Source organism: Amphiura filiformis, chromosome 16 (assembly GCF_039555335.1).
Source record: "Amphiura filiformis chromosome 16, Afil_fr2py, whole genome shotgun sequence".
Taxonomy (NCBI): domain Eukaryota; kingdom Metazoa; phylum Echinodermata; class Ophiuroidea; order Amphilepidida; family Amphiuridae; genus Amphiura; species Amphiura filiformis.
In genome coordinates, this window is record NC_092643.1 from 55,050,744 (window position 1) to 55,071,462 (window position 20,719).

Consider the following 20,719-nt stretch of genomic DNA (forward strand, 5'->3'; position numbering starts at 1 on the left):
TTTTCTCAAAATAATGAAACAATTTGCTCACTAGACATCGAAAAAGTACGCAATCCAATTCCCGTTCAAACGCGTGGGAAACTGAAAGTGCATAATCGTGACTAATGATGACATGTATGATGCAAACTCATAGGTGTTGTGTGTTTGGCAAGTTGGGAGGGGTGGGGGTTCAAAATGACCCCATAGGATTATAAAATTGCTCAAATACCTCTTTCAAATATATCAAATTATTTACATAAATAAACAAAAACAAATAAATAAATAAATAAATAAATAAACGAATTTTAGCGAAATATAACCATTGCTGGCAGGAGGACTCGAACCAACGATATTGATATCAGCAGTCTGATGCTCTACCATTGAGCTAAATGACAGCAACTAGTGATGAGCGTCGAGTTTTTAGCTTATACAGTGTTTGTCTGTGATAATGTCGCCTCGTGAAAGAAAGAAATATAAAATCTCAATTTGTAATTTAAATTTATTTGATAATTTTCTAACCTATATTTTCTTTCGAGCAGGGACAAATATTTCCCCTTTTATCTAATTTGACCGCTATATAAGAATCTATTTCTGTTATTACTGATTTAATTCCGCGATTTGTTCCATTAAGCAATATCAAAGATTAATGTCACACATCTCACAACAGATAGTTAGTTGGTCTAGTGGTCTTTCACAGTGCTGTTTAACCGGGAGGTACCGAGATCGATTCCCACCTCTGCCTGCAATTTTTTTTAAAGACTGGCAAATAATAACCTGACATTCGCCGCTGACATTCGTACTTCAGTAGCGGAGTTATAACTTGTTAAACTTTGCTCCTTCCGTAAAAGGGTACATTATTTTGGCACTACATTATTTCTTTTTTTTTCACATTGCTGGTATTAAATATCAAATGGTCATAATTGGCGGTCACTTCAAATCATCCCCAACTGAACTAGGTTCAGGAATTTCCTCTCATTGTTAACTGTTGGTTAACCCACCACTTGAGAATAAAGAACTATGATAGGTGCAACAGGATTACCTACGGGATTATCTCAAGGATATAATTCTGTTCTCCATCCTTTTCTTACATCTTCTCTGATATGTGCTAGTGTCAATGGTTATTGTTAAAAGGCAATAAGGTGTGTAATTGCAATATTTCCTCTGAATAGGAAAGACTCTCTACATCGAGTTATGTATGCTGGTGGTTCGCAATACTGTTATTTAAGAGAAGGTATCTTCCAAATCCAAATTCAAATGAGTTCCGGTTAAAAATAGCGCCTGAGTGAAATGTATAGCCTCTCGAGGGTACCGTACTAATAGCTAAATTTCCCGGTGGGGGGGGCACTTCAATTTGAAATGGATATATGTGTAGGGCTGGCACTTTCGCACTTAAGGGGCATTCGGTGAGAGCAAAATGTAAAATATGGGGTCATTGCGTGAGAGCACACTATGATTTTTGGCATTCGGTGAGAGCACAATGTAAAAAATATGGGGTCATTGGTTGAGAGCATGACCTTTTTTAAATGGAATCTTTGGCGGAACCAAAACAGCGCCACAGAAACCTGAATAAATAAATAATAAAATCAGTGATAAATGAAAGTTGCTGTTCAAATTGAACTTGTAAAGGTCTTTGGGTGATGATCAAATGGAAAAATAGGGGGTCTTAGGACAGAGCAAGTGTTAGAAAAAAAATATGTGGTCTTTGGGTGACAGCGATGCTGAAAAGGGGTCTTAAGGGGTACTACACCCATTGCATTTTTTTTGGTTTTTGCATTTTGTGAAGAAATGAGAAAAAAAAAATGGACAAAGTGGTATGCAAAATGAAGGGGCAAATCTTCTCGTTATATTGGTGGCATCGGTATGAATGTAGCTTACATGCTTTTGAAGATAGAAGCCAAAAGGAGGTACATCACTCATGCTTTAAATTCACTTCATTTTGGAAAGCTTGCTATCAACATATTTCGTTAAAATTTTGGATACGTGTTGCCAACGCATTAGAGAAATAATGTTGATATGTAAAATGGGAATAAGTGGTTCCTGGTGGCTTCATGAACTTGGTGATTTTCAGAGCTCCACATCTATCAAAAACGAACTGGTTAAAATGCTTCTATTTTCAATGTTATATTTATAGCTATATTTTGTATTTGTAACTAGCGACATTATTTCACTGAAACTTACTTAAGCCATAGGTAACAGGTTACCACAACCATACTACAGCAATGTTGAAAAAATTGCATTTCTCGTCACCTATACCCACCATATTCAATAAGACTCGTAAGCTTAGATTTGCTAATTTTGGTAACTATTTTGTCGTTATTTTCTAATCCATTTCAACTAGGAACTCCAAAATTGATACAGTGATATAATATTTTAAGTGGATGCATATTTTGTGTGTCTTACCTATCATTGTCGCTATCCAAGGCAAAAAAAAGCAAATATATAAGCCCTTTCGCAATTACAACTGCGCATGTGCAGAAACAAAGTCGCCAAATAAATATAGCGATAAACACAACGAGGCTACTGTACATTTTCAATGGGGTGAACTTTGACGTTTCCGTAAAAACGTTTTGTACTGGAATTTCGCTGACAGTTTGGTCTTCGCAGGAAATTTATATTTGTATTTCACAGGAAATATTAACATATGTAGGAATGAATAAAAAATGTTTTACAAAAATATGTTTTTGAAGGAAGTGCAAAGTTCGCCGCCATTGGAAATGCACTGCAGCCTCCTCGTGTTTATCTCCAAAAAATCGGCAAATATTACCCACAATGCATCATGATTCTGAATTTGCGAACTGGCTTATTCCATAGAATTCTGCACTCGCCACGGTATCCGAATTTTGACACGCGAATTTTGACTACATCACCCGTGCGTTATAATTACTTTTATAACGAGCTGTCTCCGGGCTGGTTATAACCAGTTGCCGTGTTTTATGCATGTATATATTTAGGTATTTTTAAGCTCAAATTCTGGCGTATGGGACAAGCCAAAGACGGGCCGGGGAAAGGAATTTGGGAAAATTGGGCAGATCGAAGGGGGGAAAGCGATATTTGGTGCACATTAAATGGGACACGACTGATTTTTGAATAACACGCACTTTTGGAAGTCACGTCACGGGTAGGCCTATGCCTACAGTATTACGCAGTAAAAATCATGAAAAATTTCCTGCATGTTATCCGGCACGCTACATAGGCCCTACGCTCGCATTTAGACATTCCCATCTATACAATTTTAAAGGCCTATCCAGTAATCCCAGCAAAGTGTGAAAAATTAAAATTAATTATAATGTCTATAAAAAGTGAAGGATACCCCGGTAAGTCATTTAAATTGTCATTTGGTATTTTTGAAATGTAATATTTGGCACATAGGATCCTATCAGCAGTAGGCCAAGTGATGTAGGTGGCCTATCATAGGCTTAGCTAGTAATCAGATTCGTGTAAAATGTCTGATGATTTTTTTCTCGGGATGAGATTTTGTCTTTAGTACTCGGTGTTTGGCTAATAAACCACTAATACTATAACAACAAACAGGGACAGTTGGTAGGCCTACACCATTTGGAAATCCCCCAGTGAGCCCCTTATCATGCTTATTGAATATTTTAGTAGTGTTATAACCCCGGGCTAACTTTTATTTTTCCGTGTTATGTACGCCTAATTATTAAATTGCGGAATTGTAGGCCTATACTCGTGCTTTACACCGCTGATTCAGTTTATATTATCGCAACTCGCCATCTGGGGCGGTGAATTGCTTTCCCCATGCCAACAAATCTTTGCCCTCCCCACTTTGACATGCCAACCCCTCTATCGACATACCAAAACATTATCCCCCTACACCTCGGGCAGCCGGTATTCAGTTTTAGGCAGCAGGCCGAGAAGGGGCAAGCCGCAAGTTTTGGCACGTAGGCGAGTATATTATTGCAAAAGCCAAGTATTAATATACCCGGGGTATAATAGGTCTACTATTATTTAATATGTTCACGTTCTCTACTTACTTTATTAGGGCCTACCATTTAAAATGTCTAAAATTGCGGAATTGTTAAAATGTCTTAAATTGCGGAATTGAGCAAATTTCTCATACGTCCAGTGCCGTAGGCCCATACATAAGGGGGCAATGGGGAAGCTACCCCACCCCTGTGGGAAGTCCGCCCCCTTGGATGCGGTCGCCCTGAAGAATTTTACTAGGGTCTTTTTGTACTTTTGAGCCTATTTTGTTTCGTCACAAATTCCCCCCCCTTTCACTCCTTCCCCCCCTTAAAAATTCCTAGCTACGCCCATGATCCCCCCATGACGCCACTTCACGGGGAGGGGAAGAGGCACAACATACATTTCTTGATTTTATCAGGGATTTTACCAAGAGAAGGTGCTAGGCATACATGCTCATGTTTGAATCTGGCAACACGAGAACTTTGAACTTCTGCGGTAGTCTTGTAGCCGTCCGGCCCTGTTCAGTTTTATACACGCATTTGAATAGGAATTGTTTTGCGCACTTACTTAATGTTTATGGAGCACATTTTCTTCATTAGTTTGTCAAGTTGATGTCAAATGTTCTATTCTATATTATTTGGCAATAGTGTTTTTTTGCCTACAGTATGTCCAAACATGGTCCAATGTTGTAATTTGTTGTTTTTGATCGCAAAGGTCGGATATTTTTATTCCCGATTTAACTGTGCACCCGCCCGAGGGCTTCGCAAGGGTGCAGAATTCGGCGAAAGTTTGACGGTAATTTTGCCTTTTTTGACACTAAAACGCATTCGATCCTTAATTTTATTTCAACAAAATTTTTGATTTGATTAGGTAGCATAATGAGGCGGCTACCAACATTTTTACCAAATCTTAAAGAATTATTCTCAAATGTCTGACCTGTGTATTTCCTATTGGTAGGCCTAATACAAATTGACGTGTCAGCCCTAGTAGGCAGGTCGTATTTTGGACCGGTAGCGAGTCTAATACGTACTGTATGTGAATATCGATGAATGTTAGAAACGGCAGAACCCGGTTGTGAAGAAGACTACGTGGATCGTATAAGCGTCCTTACCAACCAGCCAACTTTAAGACAAATGGGTGAAAAAGGACACTCTTTCACGATGTTTTTCATATTTTTTATTTCACATGATTCGTGCATATATCGCCTAGCTATATATGAAAAAATATATTTTAGACCAATCAAACCAATATATGGGTGTAGTACGCCCTTAAAGCTTCTTAACAGCCATACATATGCGTCACCTCCAAAGTTGGAGTGCCCACCCCCCGGACTAAATGAGTAGAAAATGTTTATCAAATCGATTGTGAATTTACAGTCGGAATAATAACACGGCCGGAACTGGTAAGGAGGCGGAATTATTAAATTTCAGACATTATTGTTTAAGAAAATCCATACGACATTTTCTCAATTAATAATGGTAGAAAAGCGAATTTACTTTCTTGTTTAATATCTACCTGGATATTAACTGAGAATATTAACAAATTTACTTTCTTGTGTTTTCACGTGTATTTCAATGGGACCATTATTTAGTGGTGTGCCCCCTTTAATACGAGCTGTGAATTGACCCGTGAAATCGTCACTAACGGAAAATCTGGCGACGAAGTTGTCGTTAATTTCTTAGTCTTTTTTTTTAAATAATAATCTGGATTCTGCATTTGATCAATACATCATTTATGATGACTGGAAACGGTGCATTTTATTGCCATGTACCCAACCAATTACGTTGAATTATAAAAAAAAAGGAATATCAGTACTCATGCATGAGTCATAGTAGGTAAGCTTAGGCCTACCACTTTATTTTTAACCAACTACAATAACAATGCAATACATGTGATCTAGTCCAGTTGTAGTAACTACACATTTCGAACGTTTGAGGACTTGTTCTCAAGTTGTAGCAGCTGCCATAGTATTTCTCCAGCGTTAATTGTTTTCAAAATAAATATCGCACTGAAAATGTTTTAATATTGTATTCTGTGTGTATTGACCAGTGTTGACAATAATTAACAACCTGTCGTGTGACCTCTCCATATATTCATACATTGCTCACATGTGTTTTCATATCATATTTTACGTGTAATTTGCAGTCATTTTTGGAGCAATGATTTCTTCTCTTAGGGGTGGTGCAATAATTATGGGTACCCCCGGGGTGGTGAATTATAGGGGGAGGGGGCAAAGATTTTTTGCCAGGCCAGCCCGGAAGGGGGGGGCAAGCATTTTTGGCAGATCGAAAGGGGGTCAAGCGATTTTTGACGGGTCGAAAAAGGGGACAAGCGATTTTTGGCACAGATATTTTGGGTACGCGCACTATATGATATATAAGACAATTTAAGGTTTTAAATTCAGGTTCCCAAAAATCTTGCATGTGCAAGGGAGGGGCAAAGATTTTTTGTCACATCAAAAGGGGGGCAAAGGTTATTTGGCACGTCAAAAGGGGGGGCAAAGATTTTTTGGCACGCTCAAAGGGGGGGGGCAATCAATTTTTGGCAGACCAATTTGAGAATTCACCACCCCGGGGGTACGGTACACATAATTATTGCACCACCCCTTACCGATGGCTAGGTGTTGTATGCACATTAAACATATACAAACACATACACAGTACAGGTCTGTTGGATTCAATTATTGGAACTTGAAAGTCCGAATAATCGGTCCCAGAACAAAATATTCATGTAGCTAATGTAGAAAACTGACAATTGAAATTTAATATGTTCGACTTGTGACTTTGCTTGATCACATCACATATGACCGCTCTGACAAAACCAGGAACAAGTTGCTTTTTTGACATTTCATGATTTGAATTTTTTCATGGTTATTCCTTCATGTAATTTGACACGAAATTAGGGTTAAGGTTAGGGTTAGTTTAGGGCGAGGATTAGGGTTAGGGTAATGATTAGGATAAGGATTAGGGTTAGAGTTAGGATTAGCTTACACGAAATAATTACATGAAGGCTCGACCTAATCTTACAGGTGCAAGTGATCAGCTTGATAAGGTTCAATGCAGAGGTACCGTGTTAACATACTAGTGAAGTGCGATATATTCAAATATTGTTTTGCCCTATTGCTACATGGTAGTTAATCCGATTATTACATCACTTCATCACTTCAACTGCGAATTGTACGTCTTTTAATGCTGTCCTGGCTGCAACTTAAAGGGCATTTCGTGATCCAGAGGCTCACCCCACTTTTCTCAAAACAAGGTTTTTTATAAATTTTTATACCACTGGAAACCTCTGGATACATAATGTGTATGTACCAAAAATTTCTTGCAGATTAGTTCGTTTAGCAAAAATATCGAAATTACAACTGTGGCCTATGGAGCAATGTAATACACATAATCATGCATAACTCGAAAACGCAAAATCAGAGGATGATTTAAGCACTTCCCAGCAAGTCTTGCGAGTAGCACGGCTGTGTGAGTGAACATGACACCACTGCCCGCCCACTGCATACACACGTGCATGGTTAAATTTGAATTTGGACAGATATATTTACAATAAAAACCCTTCAAAAGGTTGGTCGATTTCACATTTTATGATATCTACAAAAGGTGTGAATTATCCTTCATGCATACATCACTTTGGATCTGAAATCGACCAAGTAATAATGACACACGGGCAATTCTAAAACAACATCTTTTGCACAGAGTTCAATGGGATTTGAAAAGTAAAGTGGCAGTTGAAACTCTAGTGATAACACTTTTACAGTGCATGATGGGGCTTCCTTAAATCATCCTCTGACGCAAAATCGAAATCAACTGAAATTTTGGGAATAAATAATTTTGAATACAAATCAATTGCCAATCGCAATGCTTATAGGGCAATAGAATAAGGAAAAACGCAATTTAACTAAAAAGAGGGGGCTATGACACTGAAACGAATAGAACCTAACAACAGAACATATAATGAGCACACAAAAACAAACAAAAATCATTATTTAATTTTGCGTCATCGGTTTTTCTCTTCCAGACGTGCAATGGAGTCGCCTTTCACGAAATTCCAGTTGTTATTCTGCAAAACTTGTGGTTTGCAACGATTGTGTGATGTGACCAAAGAACTCCAGAAACTCTTTACAGAAAAATATTTGGAGCCAAACACATGTGGTATTTGCCAGAAACAAGTGGAGCAAACGAACAACATCAACAAAGAGAAGTCTGCACAACAATCTGGTATGAAAGAAGAACATTTTAACGACGGTGATGGTCAGAATGACGATTACGATCTACGTCCAAATTTACGTGTTGCTGTAAAAAAGGACAAATTGGTTATAAACAAGGTACAAGATGATGATGTCAGTGCCATGAAAATTGAGCCGGATGTAGACATTGACGAAGGCCACAAATCGATGCAAATGGATGAAGATCCTGAACTGGTGGCTTCACCTATGAAAAGTGAGCTGGATGAAGACACTGACGAAGAAATCCACACATTGACGCAAGTGGAAGATCCTGAACTGGTGGCTTCATCCACTGCCATGAAAAGTGAGCGGAATGAAGACATTGACGAAGAAGTCCACAGATTGATGCAAATGGAAGAAGATCCTGAAATGGTGGCTTCGTCAACTTTACTGGAAGGAACAAATGAAGATTTTTTCAAATTTCTTGATCCTGAACTTCTTGAAGTCACACTGCCTTCAGATGACCCAAAAAAGCCCCTCAAGTGCAAGGTTTGCAATGCAGCATTCGGTGCTATTCAAGTATTTGCTAACCATGCGTCTGATCACACGGATAAAGGTCCGATGCAGAAGCCACTGAAGTGCCCAGATTGTGGGAAGAACTACTGTACAAAGACTTTCCAACAGCACAGAGGGTACCATCTCAAATTGAAGACTCCGCAGCAGTGTATCTACAAAGGATGCAAATTCGCATTCAAGGAAATGAGAGTATTCAAAAGCCATTTGGATGTGCACAAAGGGGACAAACGTCATTGTTGCAAGGTATGTGGTGCAGGATATTTGAGAAAAAGAGATCTGTCCGTACATGAACAAGTTCATTCTAGTGGACCAAAACGATTCCGTTGCAGGTATTGTGAGAATTCCTACAGTACTAGTAACATGGCACTGCGACATGAGAGAAAAATTCATGATCATCAAGATATTCTTGAATGTGATGAGTGCGGCCTTAAATGTTCGTCAGAATATTGGTTAAAGAGGCATAAACATTCCCACAAAACAAAATTGAAAACCGATTTTGTATGCGGTCAGTGTAGAGCATGTTTTATAGATCAAGCTACGCTTGATCAGCATGCATTAAACGCCTGTGAAGCCCCTTTTGATTGGGAAGGGGAAACCAAATTCGTGGATCCAAGACTCGTAGCTCTCTTGGATAAGCCAAGAATAAGGAGCAAACCATTCAGGTGCAAACAATGTCCAAGGAAAGAATTCAATCGTTTGTCTCTATTTTTGTACCATATGAAATATAAACATGATTGCCCTGTGACACATGTATACACTTGTGATCAGTGTGATAAGAAATTTGACAAGTATAGCAAAGTGGAAGATCATAGTGCAACCCACTCGCATGATTTGTCATATATGTGCGATCATGACGGCTGTAATAAACGTTTCAAAACCCCAACCGGTTTTAAAAAGCACAAGCTTTATCACAGAGATGATAGACGACAACACACATGCCACATCTGTGGCGTAAGCTTTCGGACAACTTCGACTCTCAATGGTCATTTGGAGGGTGTACATTGTAAAAATAACAGACAATACAAATGCACGTACTGTGACAGTCGTTTCCGTTTGAAGGGCATGCGGCTAAGACACGAAAAATTACGACATCTCAATGAAAAGTCCTTTGTGTGTGAAGTCTGTGGAAAGGCCTTTAAAGAAAAGACTTGGCTGGTTTCTCATAAATACAGTCACACGGGTGAGCGACCATTCGCTTGCCATGTTTGTGAATATCGTTGTACTAATCGGAGCTATCTGAAAAACCACATGCGTGTTCACACTGGTGAACGCCCACACAAATGTGAACTATGTGAGTCAAGATTTATGCATAAATCTGCCCTAAATTATCACATGAAGAAAGTTCACTGGTTTGCTAAATCATATTAAACCCAAAGACCTCCCCCAATCCCCCATCTGATTAAAGTGTCTGTGCTACTTTAAAAATATTCTTCCGGTTACATCTAATGTGAACATTGAGATCGATACATTATATTTTAAGAAGTCAAGTTAGCTCGATTGATAAATCGTTCAACTATGGTGCGAGAGGTTGTGAGTAGTACGCTTTCGTTGAAAAATTTTCACGAAATTAGGGTTAAGGTTAGGGTTAGTTTAGGGCGAGGATTAGGGTTAGGGTAATGATTAGGATAAGGATTAGGGTTAGAGTTAGGATTAGCTTACAAGAAATAATTACATGAAGGATCGACCTAATCTTACAGGTGCGAGTGATCAGCTTGATAAGGTTCAATGCAGAGGTACCGTGTTAACATACTAGTGAAGTGCGATATATTCAAATATTGCTTTGCCCTATTGCTACATGGTAGTTAATCCGATTATTACATCACTTCAACAGCGAATTGTACGTCTGTTAATGCTGTCCTGGCTGCAACTTAAAAGGACATTTCGTGATCCAGAGGCTCACCCCCCCCACTTTTCTCAAAACAAGTTTTTTTTATAAATATTTATACCACTGGAAACCTCTGGATACATAATGTGTATGTACCAAAGTCCCTGAGTTGTTGTTAAATGGTTTATGGAATGATGTGGGCCTGTATTGGCCAGCGATAACATTACATGTAGAGTATGATGAGGCTCGTGGATTAACGTCTAGGTGTTGTGTCTGTGCGTAGAGCACTATAAATCATTGTGCTTATTATTCATTTAATCATGAAATAAGTGTTGGGACACTTATGTACTGTTATGTATCCCCCTTCACAGTACATGTGTAACAATGTTGATCAGGATCTTTTCATCAGGCGCTTCGTGTTGGACTCCGCAACATTGATTGGTGGGGAAGAGAGGGATATAGCTTACAGGAGGGTTGAAGCTACACATAAAACATTTTTTTGAAAAACGTCTCGTCAAAAGACAAAGACACAAAATATTATATTTCAATGAAAAAGCCCTTTCTGTGTGTGAAGTCTGTGAAAAGGCATATAAATAAAACAATTGACGGGGGATGAAAACCAGGAATAAAATCAAGCAAGTGCCTAAACACATTTTTTAAGGATTGTCTGAACGACATCGAAGCAATTTATAAAAATGTCTAAATTCCATCATATTTTAATATTATATATATGTACTATTGAGGCCAGTTACCATATTAACTTGTTATGTTCTTGGTTTTGTCAACCCATCTATATGATTGTGGATTTAAGATTTAGGGACTGGTCATAAGAAGTTACAATGTACATGGAATCCTGTCTATCTAAAATAGACGAAAGACATAAAAGGCAGGCACCCTCTACAAACACATATAATAGTTTTATCACAAAGATACGTGGTTGTATAGCCATCTGTATCAGTAAGGTAGTGCTCCCCTGGGGGTTGCTCAAACCGCAAAATATTATAATGTTTGTGGAAGGTGGGTGCCTCTCGTCAAAGATACCATCAGTTAGAAGCAATATGCTTAAATACTTTTGTAGATTGAATTTTACGGTACTACCAATGCGCATACATTGTAAAACGCAGCATTCCAGCCAAATTCTGTGGTACCAGTACTATTCCAATAAATGGTGAACGGATAGGATAGTAATTCCTAGATAGATGCGTTAAACGTTCAACTCGGAAACTAGAGTAAAGCACTGTGTATTGGTCATAAGTATGTGTTATGAAGTAAAGTGAGTATTATTAATGTTAGCACAATTTATAATTAATTCAAGACAGACCGTGTGATGTGCCGTATTGTATCTGTTATATATACTAATACCACAAAATGTTAATACATTTCTAATGTTCTCTAGAGGATCGCGTGTTATTTTTCTATGTAAAAGACCAAGGCTTTATTGTGTACAGTATGTGAAATTGTGAATGATCTGTCAATGTAGTTGATTATGGTCTTATACTTTGCCTGCAAACTCGGACAGTGCAATGGCTGACCATTGTGCTTGGGATGCGAACGTACACATTTCAAAACATCATCTTCTACTATTCGGACGTCTTATTACATCTTCTCAGTAATTATTTTCTTTCACGCTGGTGTTTTAGATTTTTCCTGAAAATAAAGTTTAAAGATGCGAATATCTGAGAAAACCTGTCATTGCGCCAAATTTCAGAGAACAAGAAACTGAGACTGATTTGCAGAGGATATAGTTTCCTGAAAGAGTGCAATTAAAAATATTCATACGTTTAGTGTCATCCTCGTCCGCTGCTCCTCATACTTTGTCATATTTTATAATTAATCATGTTTCTCACCAGTTTGTATAAATTATATATGTAAATATATATATTGTAAGATGCTTGTAATTTGTGAAAAATAAACTGAACTCAACAGCTTATTTGTGTTTCCTTTGTTTGGGTGGGAGTAACTTCAAGATATTGTGTTATAAAAGACATGCAAGCCCCAGCTGGTCCGCTGAGTTTACCCTCCCGGGCTGCAATATTTTTTTTTCGCTCCCGGGCTACCATTATGTTCTAATGGCAATGATACTGAATTTTTTAAGCAAGTCTTCATTTTCCTATAAAGTTGTGAAGTATGAAACAACAAAATTTAGACATTAGAAAGTCACCAAGTATTTATTAGGACAAGTAAAAAATATGATCAAGTGGTATCTTCTAACGCATGTACTTGGTCAAATTTTGTTATATTACAACATTAAACCAACCAAAATTTGTCCACGGTCGTAAAATTATGTTATAACAACGTTAAACCAACCAATTTACGTCAAAAACACTTTCATTATATACAACCATCCTACAACCATTATACATGTACAACGTTTTTTTTCTGATGTGCCCACTGGGAAGGTACAAGAAAATGTAGTTTTGCATTACTATATAGATTCAAAATGTTAATGCTGGATGGTATAAGGTCACATTATGGTCACATGGTGTAAAACCTTTGACCTCGGTTCTATTTACCATACTAACATTGCAGAAATGCCAAACTATATTTTTCTATTTTGATTCCTTTTGTCAAGAACAAAGTTTTAGACCAAATGTTGCTTGAATTAAAGTATTTTGAAATTCAACCTTTTTGCCTATTTTTAACCTCGCGGATTTGTTGTGAGGGCGCACACCTCCAGAAAAAGGAATTTTTTTGAGGTATTTTGGTCCTTTCTGTGCGCTGATGTGGACTTGTAATAAAAAAAAAGCACGTTGTAGTTTAAATAAAAGTTAGAGACCTATACATGAACTTGGATCCCCAAAAAGTTGCATAACCTTATTTTTTTTTTAAATAGGAAATCGGAATGTACGGAGGAGGGCACATCAACATCATTAATTTTGGTGGGTTTGTATTCCGGAATTTTGAGGTGGTGGGTCTTTGGGAGCTGACAGCATACCGATTAAAGGGGTCTTTTGGTGATGTAAACAGTCGAAATCAAGGGTCCGAGCTTGGCTTTCTTGTTGAAAAATCGCCTGCAAAAAAAACAGAAATGGGAGGAATGCCCAATTTATGGATCTTTTAAGAATTATCAAAATCAAGGGTCTTTCGGAACTTTAATTTGGTCATTGGGAGGGGGGAAGTTAATTGGGGCATGGGCAACTTCAGCCAATCTTGCGCAAAATTGCCGCAAATAGTGGAAATGTTCATAATTTTGAGTTTTTACTTGGGCAGCAACGGGGGGGGTAATAAATATATTTGGAGGCTCTCTGATTGAAAATCGCCTGAAAAAAAACATATGTGTGAGGAATGAGCAATTTAGGAGTCTTTTATAGCTGAAATTATTAAAATCATGGGTCTTTTGGAGCTTTATTTTGGTCAAATTTAGGGGGTCTTTGGACAGTGGCGCCGTCAGGAATTTTTTCGGGGCGACATTAGGGATTAAGTTAATTTTAGGGGGGATAATCAACCAAAAAGTGGTAATGTTCGTAATTTTGGGTTTTCACTGGGGGAAGCAACTTTCTTTTTTTTTGTGTGTGGTGGGGCGAGAAAAATATTGGGGTGGGGTTGGGGGCAAATGCTTCCCCTTATACCTGCATCCTGCATGGTTATTTATGTTAAAAGCCCATTTATTTGCTCCTCCGGACCTTCGTAAAAATCAGATTTTGGTCCCTTGTCATTGTCATATATAGACGTGCTCCATACCATAACCTGCAGATGCTAGTGGTTCAACTGAAATTGAGAAATTTGCACCAAAAATGGTCAGCAAATGCTCAATTTTCAACAACAAAAAATATACAAAAGTGATCATTTGGCCCAAATATCAAATATTTTTGGTGAAATTTATCAAAATTCGAAGAAAAAAAAAACGGTTAATAGATATTTTTGTCTAGTTTTTAAAAATTTAAAAAAAAAGATTTTTTTGTTATGTTGACCGAATCGCCAAATGAGCACTTGGGTCCAAATTTGTCCTCACAGATGATTTTATCAAGTCTTTGCCATTCTAAATATGTATATGGCTCTTTTATAATACTTTAGACCAACAATTTATATTATGAGGCCCGACAATTTCCATAATTCCAGGATTAAGACCCCCCCCCCCTGCCGAGACCACACTGTAAAATAATTAGCTACATGTATTTCATTAGGGCTTCAATTTCTTCAATTATACTGCTATTTTCTACAAAATTCCTTATTTCAAAAATACCAAATGGCAATTTGGATGACTTGAAAACGAATTTAATTGTTTTTACACTTGCTCTGGGACCGGCACTGGGATCACTGGCCAGGAACGGGTTTTTCACGTGTGTTTCAAGGGACACTTCATTGGTGGTGTGCGCGCGCCATTGAGGGCTTTGGTCTGGTTACGAGCTCTCCGTGAAATGTCGAACGATACATTTTCGTTTTGTTAAATTCTACTGTTTATGGAACACGAAAAACCTTTGATTTTGTATAATTAGTCATCATTGGTGATCGGTACGTCCTCGGCTCAACCAAATAAGTTCGCACTAAACTTAGCTCCCGACTTAGCTGCAGCATCTACTGAGCACTTCCATGCTCCCGCCTCAGGTAAGCTTTGATAATAATGGCTGAGTTTATAAGTAACTTACTTAGTAAGACACTAGTCCGAATAATCAGACCCAGAACAAAATATTAATTTCTGACATGATCTTGTACTGGGTCTGAACTGTTTCCATATGAAATCTTGATGGCAAATTGGACAATAGAAGCACGTGGTTCTACGTGACAGCTTTTTAATCCCTATTCAGGTTACGTGAATCACGCTATTGTGGACCATCCTTCTGATAGGCCTACTTGAGTGTTTGGACACGCGGAACGGTTTTTTGTCTACCTCTCTGTTTGTAAACAAACCAGGAGGTCGAAATCGTCCTCCTCGCCGAATACGAAAGTCAGTGTAATAGTACGGCACTAGTATAAAGACACCTCTACAACGAGTCTGTTACCTTCCCAGCATTTAAGAATGCCGGTACCCATTTAAACACCTGGGTGGAGAGGAGTAAGCGAGATAAAGTGCCTAAGGGCACAACACGATGGCGTCGCCCGGGCTCGAACCCGCAACCTTCCGATTATCATATGAGACAGTACAGTGCCCGTTACGCTAGGCCACCGTGCTCCTAAAGCTTTATAGTTCATGGATAATATGATAATTATTTTAAATCAAATCAATAATATCATTTTATCGTTTGAAAACATAATTATTCATTTATATAGTCTAGTCACCAGGATGCTTTGCCATGCACCTGAATGCTTTATTTTTCTATCCTATGTCTTCGTAAAGTCCCCAGTACAAAAATGTTGTTGCCTTTGTTGTTCCCAAAATAAAATATTGTCCCATGGGTGGGGGAAAGGTCATTGAACTTTACATGGGGTCAACTTTCAAACTTCATCAAATAGTGTCGAAAACATTACTAATGTATTCCATTGGTCATAAGGATTCAGAAAATATGTAGGCCCCATATTATTTACCTATCATGTACTGTTCTTGAGTTATTACCAAAAAAGTCAAAGGTCAACCATTGACCTCTAAAGGGTCAAAATTTTAAACTTGCTACAATTTTGATGAACACGTTGTCAGAATCTTCGTTTTAATAAATGATCTTATAATGCCAGTTAGCTATATGTACAGCCTGTCTCAAAAAATGTGCAAGTGAAAAGCGCCCTCTTTGGCAATTAGAAAATACCGTTGTAGCATATTGCTTACATCAACGTCAAGGGCGTAGTCTTAGCTCTCAAATGCCGAAACTTGTTCTGTTCAATTTGCTTGTTTTAATCTCGAGATATGCTTACTTAACAACGAAAGGATGAAATCATAATTGTGCCACTTTTACTAGGGAAGAGGGCTGTACATGTAAATCAATGATATCATCAAGTTGATCAAGAGTTCCTTCGTCAAATCAAAATGCATCAGTAACACAACAATACCAAATTGTTTTTACTGTTTTATCATGATACAGGTAAAATGTTCCTCTTTTACCACTTTTTTCCACAATTAAAAGATAAATATTTCACATTCTGCTGTAAAATTGAATACATGTGAATGTCAATGAATTTATTATGGTAAATACTCTTTCACTCAAGACCTGTTAAAAGACAAACAAATATTGCACACTTAAAGGAGTATTTCGTGATCCTAGCATCCTCTATTTATGTCATTTTTCATTAGATATCCACGAAAAAACCTATTCCTAAATTTCAGTTGATTCCGATTTTGCGTTCGCGAGTTATGCATGATTATGTGTATTACACTGCTCCATAGACAATGCCTTGTAATTTCGTTCTGGTGCACCAGACGAAATTCAAATTTCACGATATCTTTGCTAAACGAATTAATCTGCAAGAAATATTTTGTACATAAACATTATGTAGCCAGAGGTTTCCAGTGATGTAAAAATCTCAACTTTTTTTGAGAAAAGTGGGGGGATAAGGCTGTGGATCACGAAATGCCCTTTTAAAGTTCATGAAATTTGACAAATAAATGAAATTAGACAAAATAATGCACGCGCGATGATGTTGATGCGTCTAATGCACGAGCCCCGAAGGGGAGTGCATTAGACGCATTAAGTGAGCTATCATTGATTTACATTTACAGCCCTATTCCCTAGTAAAAGTGGCACAATTGTGATTTTACCCTTTCGTTGTTAACTAAACATATCTCGAGATTTAAAAAAGCAAATTGAACAGAACAAACGGTATTTGAGAGCTAAGACTGCGCCCTTGACGTTGATATAAGCATAATATCAAATTCGTATTTTCTAATTGCCACAGAGAGCGCTTTTCACTTGCACAATTGTTTTTGAGACAGGCTGTATAGGATGTTTTATTACCTAGATTTCGCAAGTGGTGTTAGAGACTGGAATCAGTTAAACCTTTCTCGTTAACCAACAGATTAGAGCAATTATTGTACCGTCCATAAAGGATTGTTAAGACGCAAGTCTTACGAAATGGCATTTCCTGAAATTAGCCTACTTGGGCAAGCTTGGCGTAGACCGGGGATGGGGGTAGTGCGGCCCGTTAACCCTCTCCTATTAGGCCCCTATAAGTCGTTTTCGAGTTCCTACGGGAAGGTCATTAAAAACAAAAAAATAGCTCAATAACCATAGAAATTCATCGCCTTTGCATGTTTTGGTGCGTACATAGGTTATGAAACATTAGCACTTGAAGAGTACAGGTTGGACAGTCATGAGTTGTAGTCATTGAGTATGTTCTTCTCTATATATCCAACAGTTAAGCAAGCTACACTTGGGGCAATACGTTCTCCCATGGCTATGCCATTGAGTTGCTTGTAGTGATCTCCTTTGAACGGGAATGTTAGTGGTGATAACCAGGTGATCACCAGTTAAATATATAATATGTGACCCCTCAGCACAACTGAGCCCGGAAGTCGCCAATCATCATTTTTGAGATATTCAACCAAAATATTCTGCTTGAAATTAGCTTTAAAATGACGTATATCATGTCTATAGTACTTGACATTTAAGTAGTGAAAAATCAATAAAACAGTCAATAAATCCTTTGTTTCCTATTGTTTATTGTTAAGTTCAATGGAGCATATCTTAATAGTGGCACTGGCGACATCTAGGCTCAGTTGTGCTGAGGGGTCACATATATATTTGGCAAGTTTGCAGAACGCAGAGTAACATATAATGCATCAGAACGGTTCAAGCTTATTTATTTTGTTCTGTTATTTTTCCTTGCAGACATACATGTATTATATATAATGGAGTCATCTATCAAGAAAATACAGTTATTATTCTGCCACACTTGCGGTTTGCAACGAGTCTGTGATGTGACAGAAGAACTCCAAAAACTCTTCACAGAAAAACACTTGGAGCCAAACACATGTGGTATTTGCCAGAAACAACTGGAACCAAATAATGAACAACAATTTGGTATCAAAGATGAACAAATTGATGATAGCGATGGCCAAAATAAAGATTACGATCTACGTTCAAATTTACGTGTTGTTGTAAAAAAGGACAAAATAGATACAAATAATGAGGAACAAGATGATGGTGATGACACTACCATGGAAAGTGATGAGCCGGGTGAAGACATTGACGAAGAAGTCCACAAATTAATGCAAATGGGAGAGGATCCTGAACTGGTGGCTTCTGAACTGGTGGCTTCATCCACTGCCATGAAAAATGAGCTGAATGAAGACATTGACGAAGAAGTCCACAGATTAATGCAAATGGAAGAAGATCCTGAACTTGTAGCTTCATCAGTTTTACTGAAAGAAGCAGACGAAAATTGTGTGAAATTTCTTGATCCTGAACTCGTGGAAGCCACATTGCCTTCAGATGACCCAAACAGACCCCTCAAGTGCAAGGTTTGTAATGCAACATTCATTACGATTGGCTCATTTGTTAAACATGCGTCAGATCACACGGATAAAGGGCCAATGGAGAAGCCCCTAAAATGCTCAGATTGTGGAAAGAATTACTCTACGAGGGCTTTCCAACAGCATAGAAGGAATCATCTCAAATTGAAGACTCCTCAGCAGTGTACCTACAAAGGATGCAAGTTTGCATTCAATGAGAGGCATGTTTTTCAAAGCCATGTGGAAGTGCACAAAGGTCTCAAACGTCATTGTTGCAAGGTATGTGGTGCGGGATATTTAACAAAGAGAGATCTGTCCGTACATGAACGAGTCCATTCTAAAGGATCAAAGCAATTTATTTGCAGGTATTGCAAGGAGCCCTTCGCTACCAGTTTCAAAGTGAAGCGACATGAGAGAGAAAATCATGATCATCAAGATACTCTTGAATGTGACGAGTGTGCCCTTACATTTTCGTCAGAATATTTGGTAAAGAGGCATAAGGAATTCCACAAAACGGAATTGAAAACCGATTTCGTTTGTAATAAATGTAGACAATGTTTTACAGATCAATCCACCCTTGATCAGCATGCAGAATTAAACACATGTAACGCCCCTGATGACATCGACTGGGAAGAGGTAACCAAATTCGTTAATCCAAGACTCGTGGTGCTCATGGATAAGCCAAGAATAAGGAGCAAACCATTCAGGTGCAAACAATGTCCAACAAAAGAATTCAATGTGGCGTCTTTATTTTTGAACCATATGAAATACAAGCACCCAAAGATTGATTGTCCTGTGACACATGCATATACTTGTGATCAGTGTGATGTAAAATTTAAATGGTATAACACGGTGGTAAACCACAATTTGACACACTCGCTTTACAGACCATATATTTGCGATCATGACGGCTGTAACAAAGGTTTTAAAAACCCACAGCAGTTGAGATCGCACAAAGTAACTCACAGAGGTAATAGACAAAAACACATATGTCATATCTGTGGTGCAGGCTTGGTGTCAAATACGAAACTTCGACGCCATATGGAGACTGTACATAGTAAAAGTAGACCCAAACCTTACAAATGCACGTACTGCAACAAAAGTTTCCTTGACAAGTGGAGACAGAATCATCACGAAAGATTAAGTCATCTGAATGAAAGACCATTTGTGTGTGAAGTCTGTGGAAAGGCCTTTAAAGAAAACAGTGCGCTGGTTACTCATAATTACTCACACACCGGTGAGCGACCATTCGCTTGTCATCTGTGCGAGTATCGCTGTATTCGTCGCGACTATCTGACCAACCACATCCGCACACACACGGGAGTACACCCCTACAAATGTGAACTGTGTGAGACAACATTTATGCATAAACCTGCCCTAAATTATCACGTGAAGAAAGTTCACTAGTTAGCTAGATCAGAACCTGGTATTAAAATTTATTTAATTGTAGTGGTCCAATAGTAAGTTTCACGTGACAACGCTCAAGTAACATTAAATCTAATGTGTCCCATTCTGTATTCATTACATTCTACAGGCGGTACAAATTCCAAAATGTGCTCTGAACCCCCCCCCCCCCCAACTCAACACAAAAGTTGACAAGCATGAGAGTTACCAAATCTTTTAAAGGCCCCCTTTGCAATGATTTCTCATCAACTTGAGCCCCCTTTTTCATGCAAAATCGAGGACAAAATTTGGCCAAATACAACCCCTTTTTTGTAGTTATTAATGCCCAAAATTTCAAACACCCCTTTTCAATTATTAGAATTTCAAGCACCCCCATATCAATGACACTAAATATTGACATAAAATTTCTGGATTTTCTCAAGTACCCCATTTATCCAAATTTCGTGGACAGTGCAAATTAAATAACCCCTAATTCATTGAGAGACTTGCCAGTCCTATATAATTATGTACATGTATACCT

General features: G+C 38.1%; 2 protein-coding genes across 2 annotated transcripts; both read left to right on the plus strand.

The window, feature by feature from the left end:
- The first annotated feature begins 5,536 nt into the window (after positions 1-5,536).
- On the plus strand, positions 5,537-10,041 carry LOC140136222 (zinc finger protein 711-like). The gene is made up of 2 exons (XM_072157943.1): positions 5,537-5,738; positions 7,930-10,041. The coding sequence occupies exons 1-2, from the start codon at positions 5,725-5,727 to the stop codon at positions 10,019-10,021; spliced, it is 2,106 nt and encodes a 701-aa protein (XP_072014044.1). The 5' UTR covers positions 5,537-5,724; the 3' UTR covers positions 10,022-10,041.
- Positions 10,042-14,835: 4,794 nt separating this feature from the next.
- Positions 14,836-20,266, plus strand: LOC140136223 (uncharacterized). The gene is made up of 2 exons (XM_072157944.1): positions 14,836-15,023; positions 18,173-20,266. Exon 2 carries the CDS (start codon positions 18,193-18,195, stop codon positions 20,200-20,202), a length of 2,010 nt encoding a protein of 669 aa, XP_072014045.1. The 5' UTR covers positions 14,836-15,023; positions 18,173-18,192; the 3' UTR covers positions 20,203-20,266.
- The last annotated feature ends 453 nt before the right edge of the window (positions 20,267-20,719 follow it).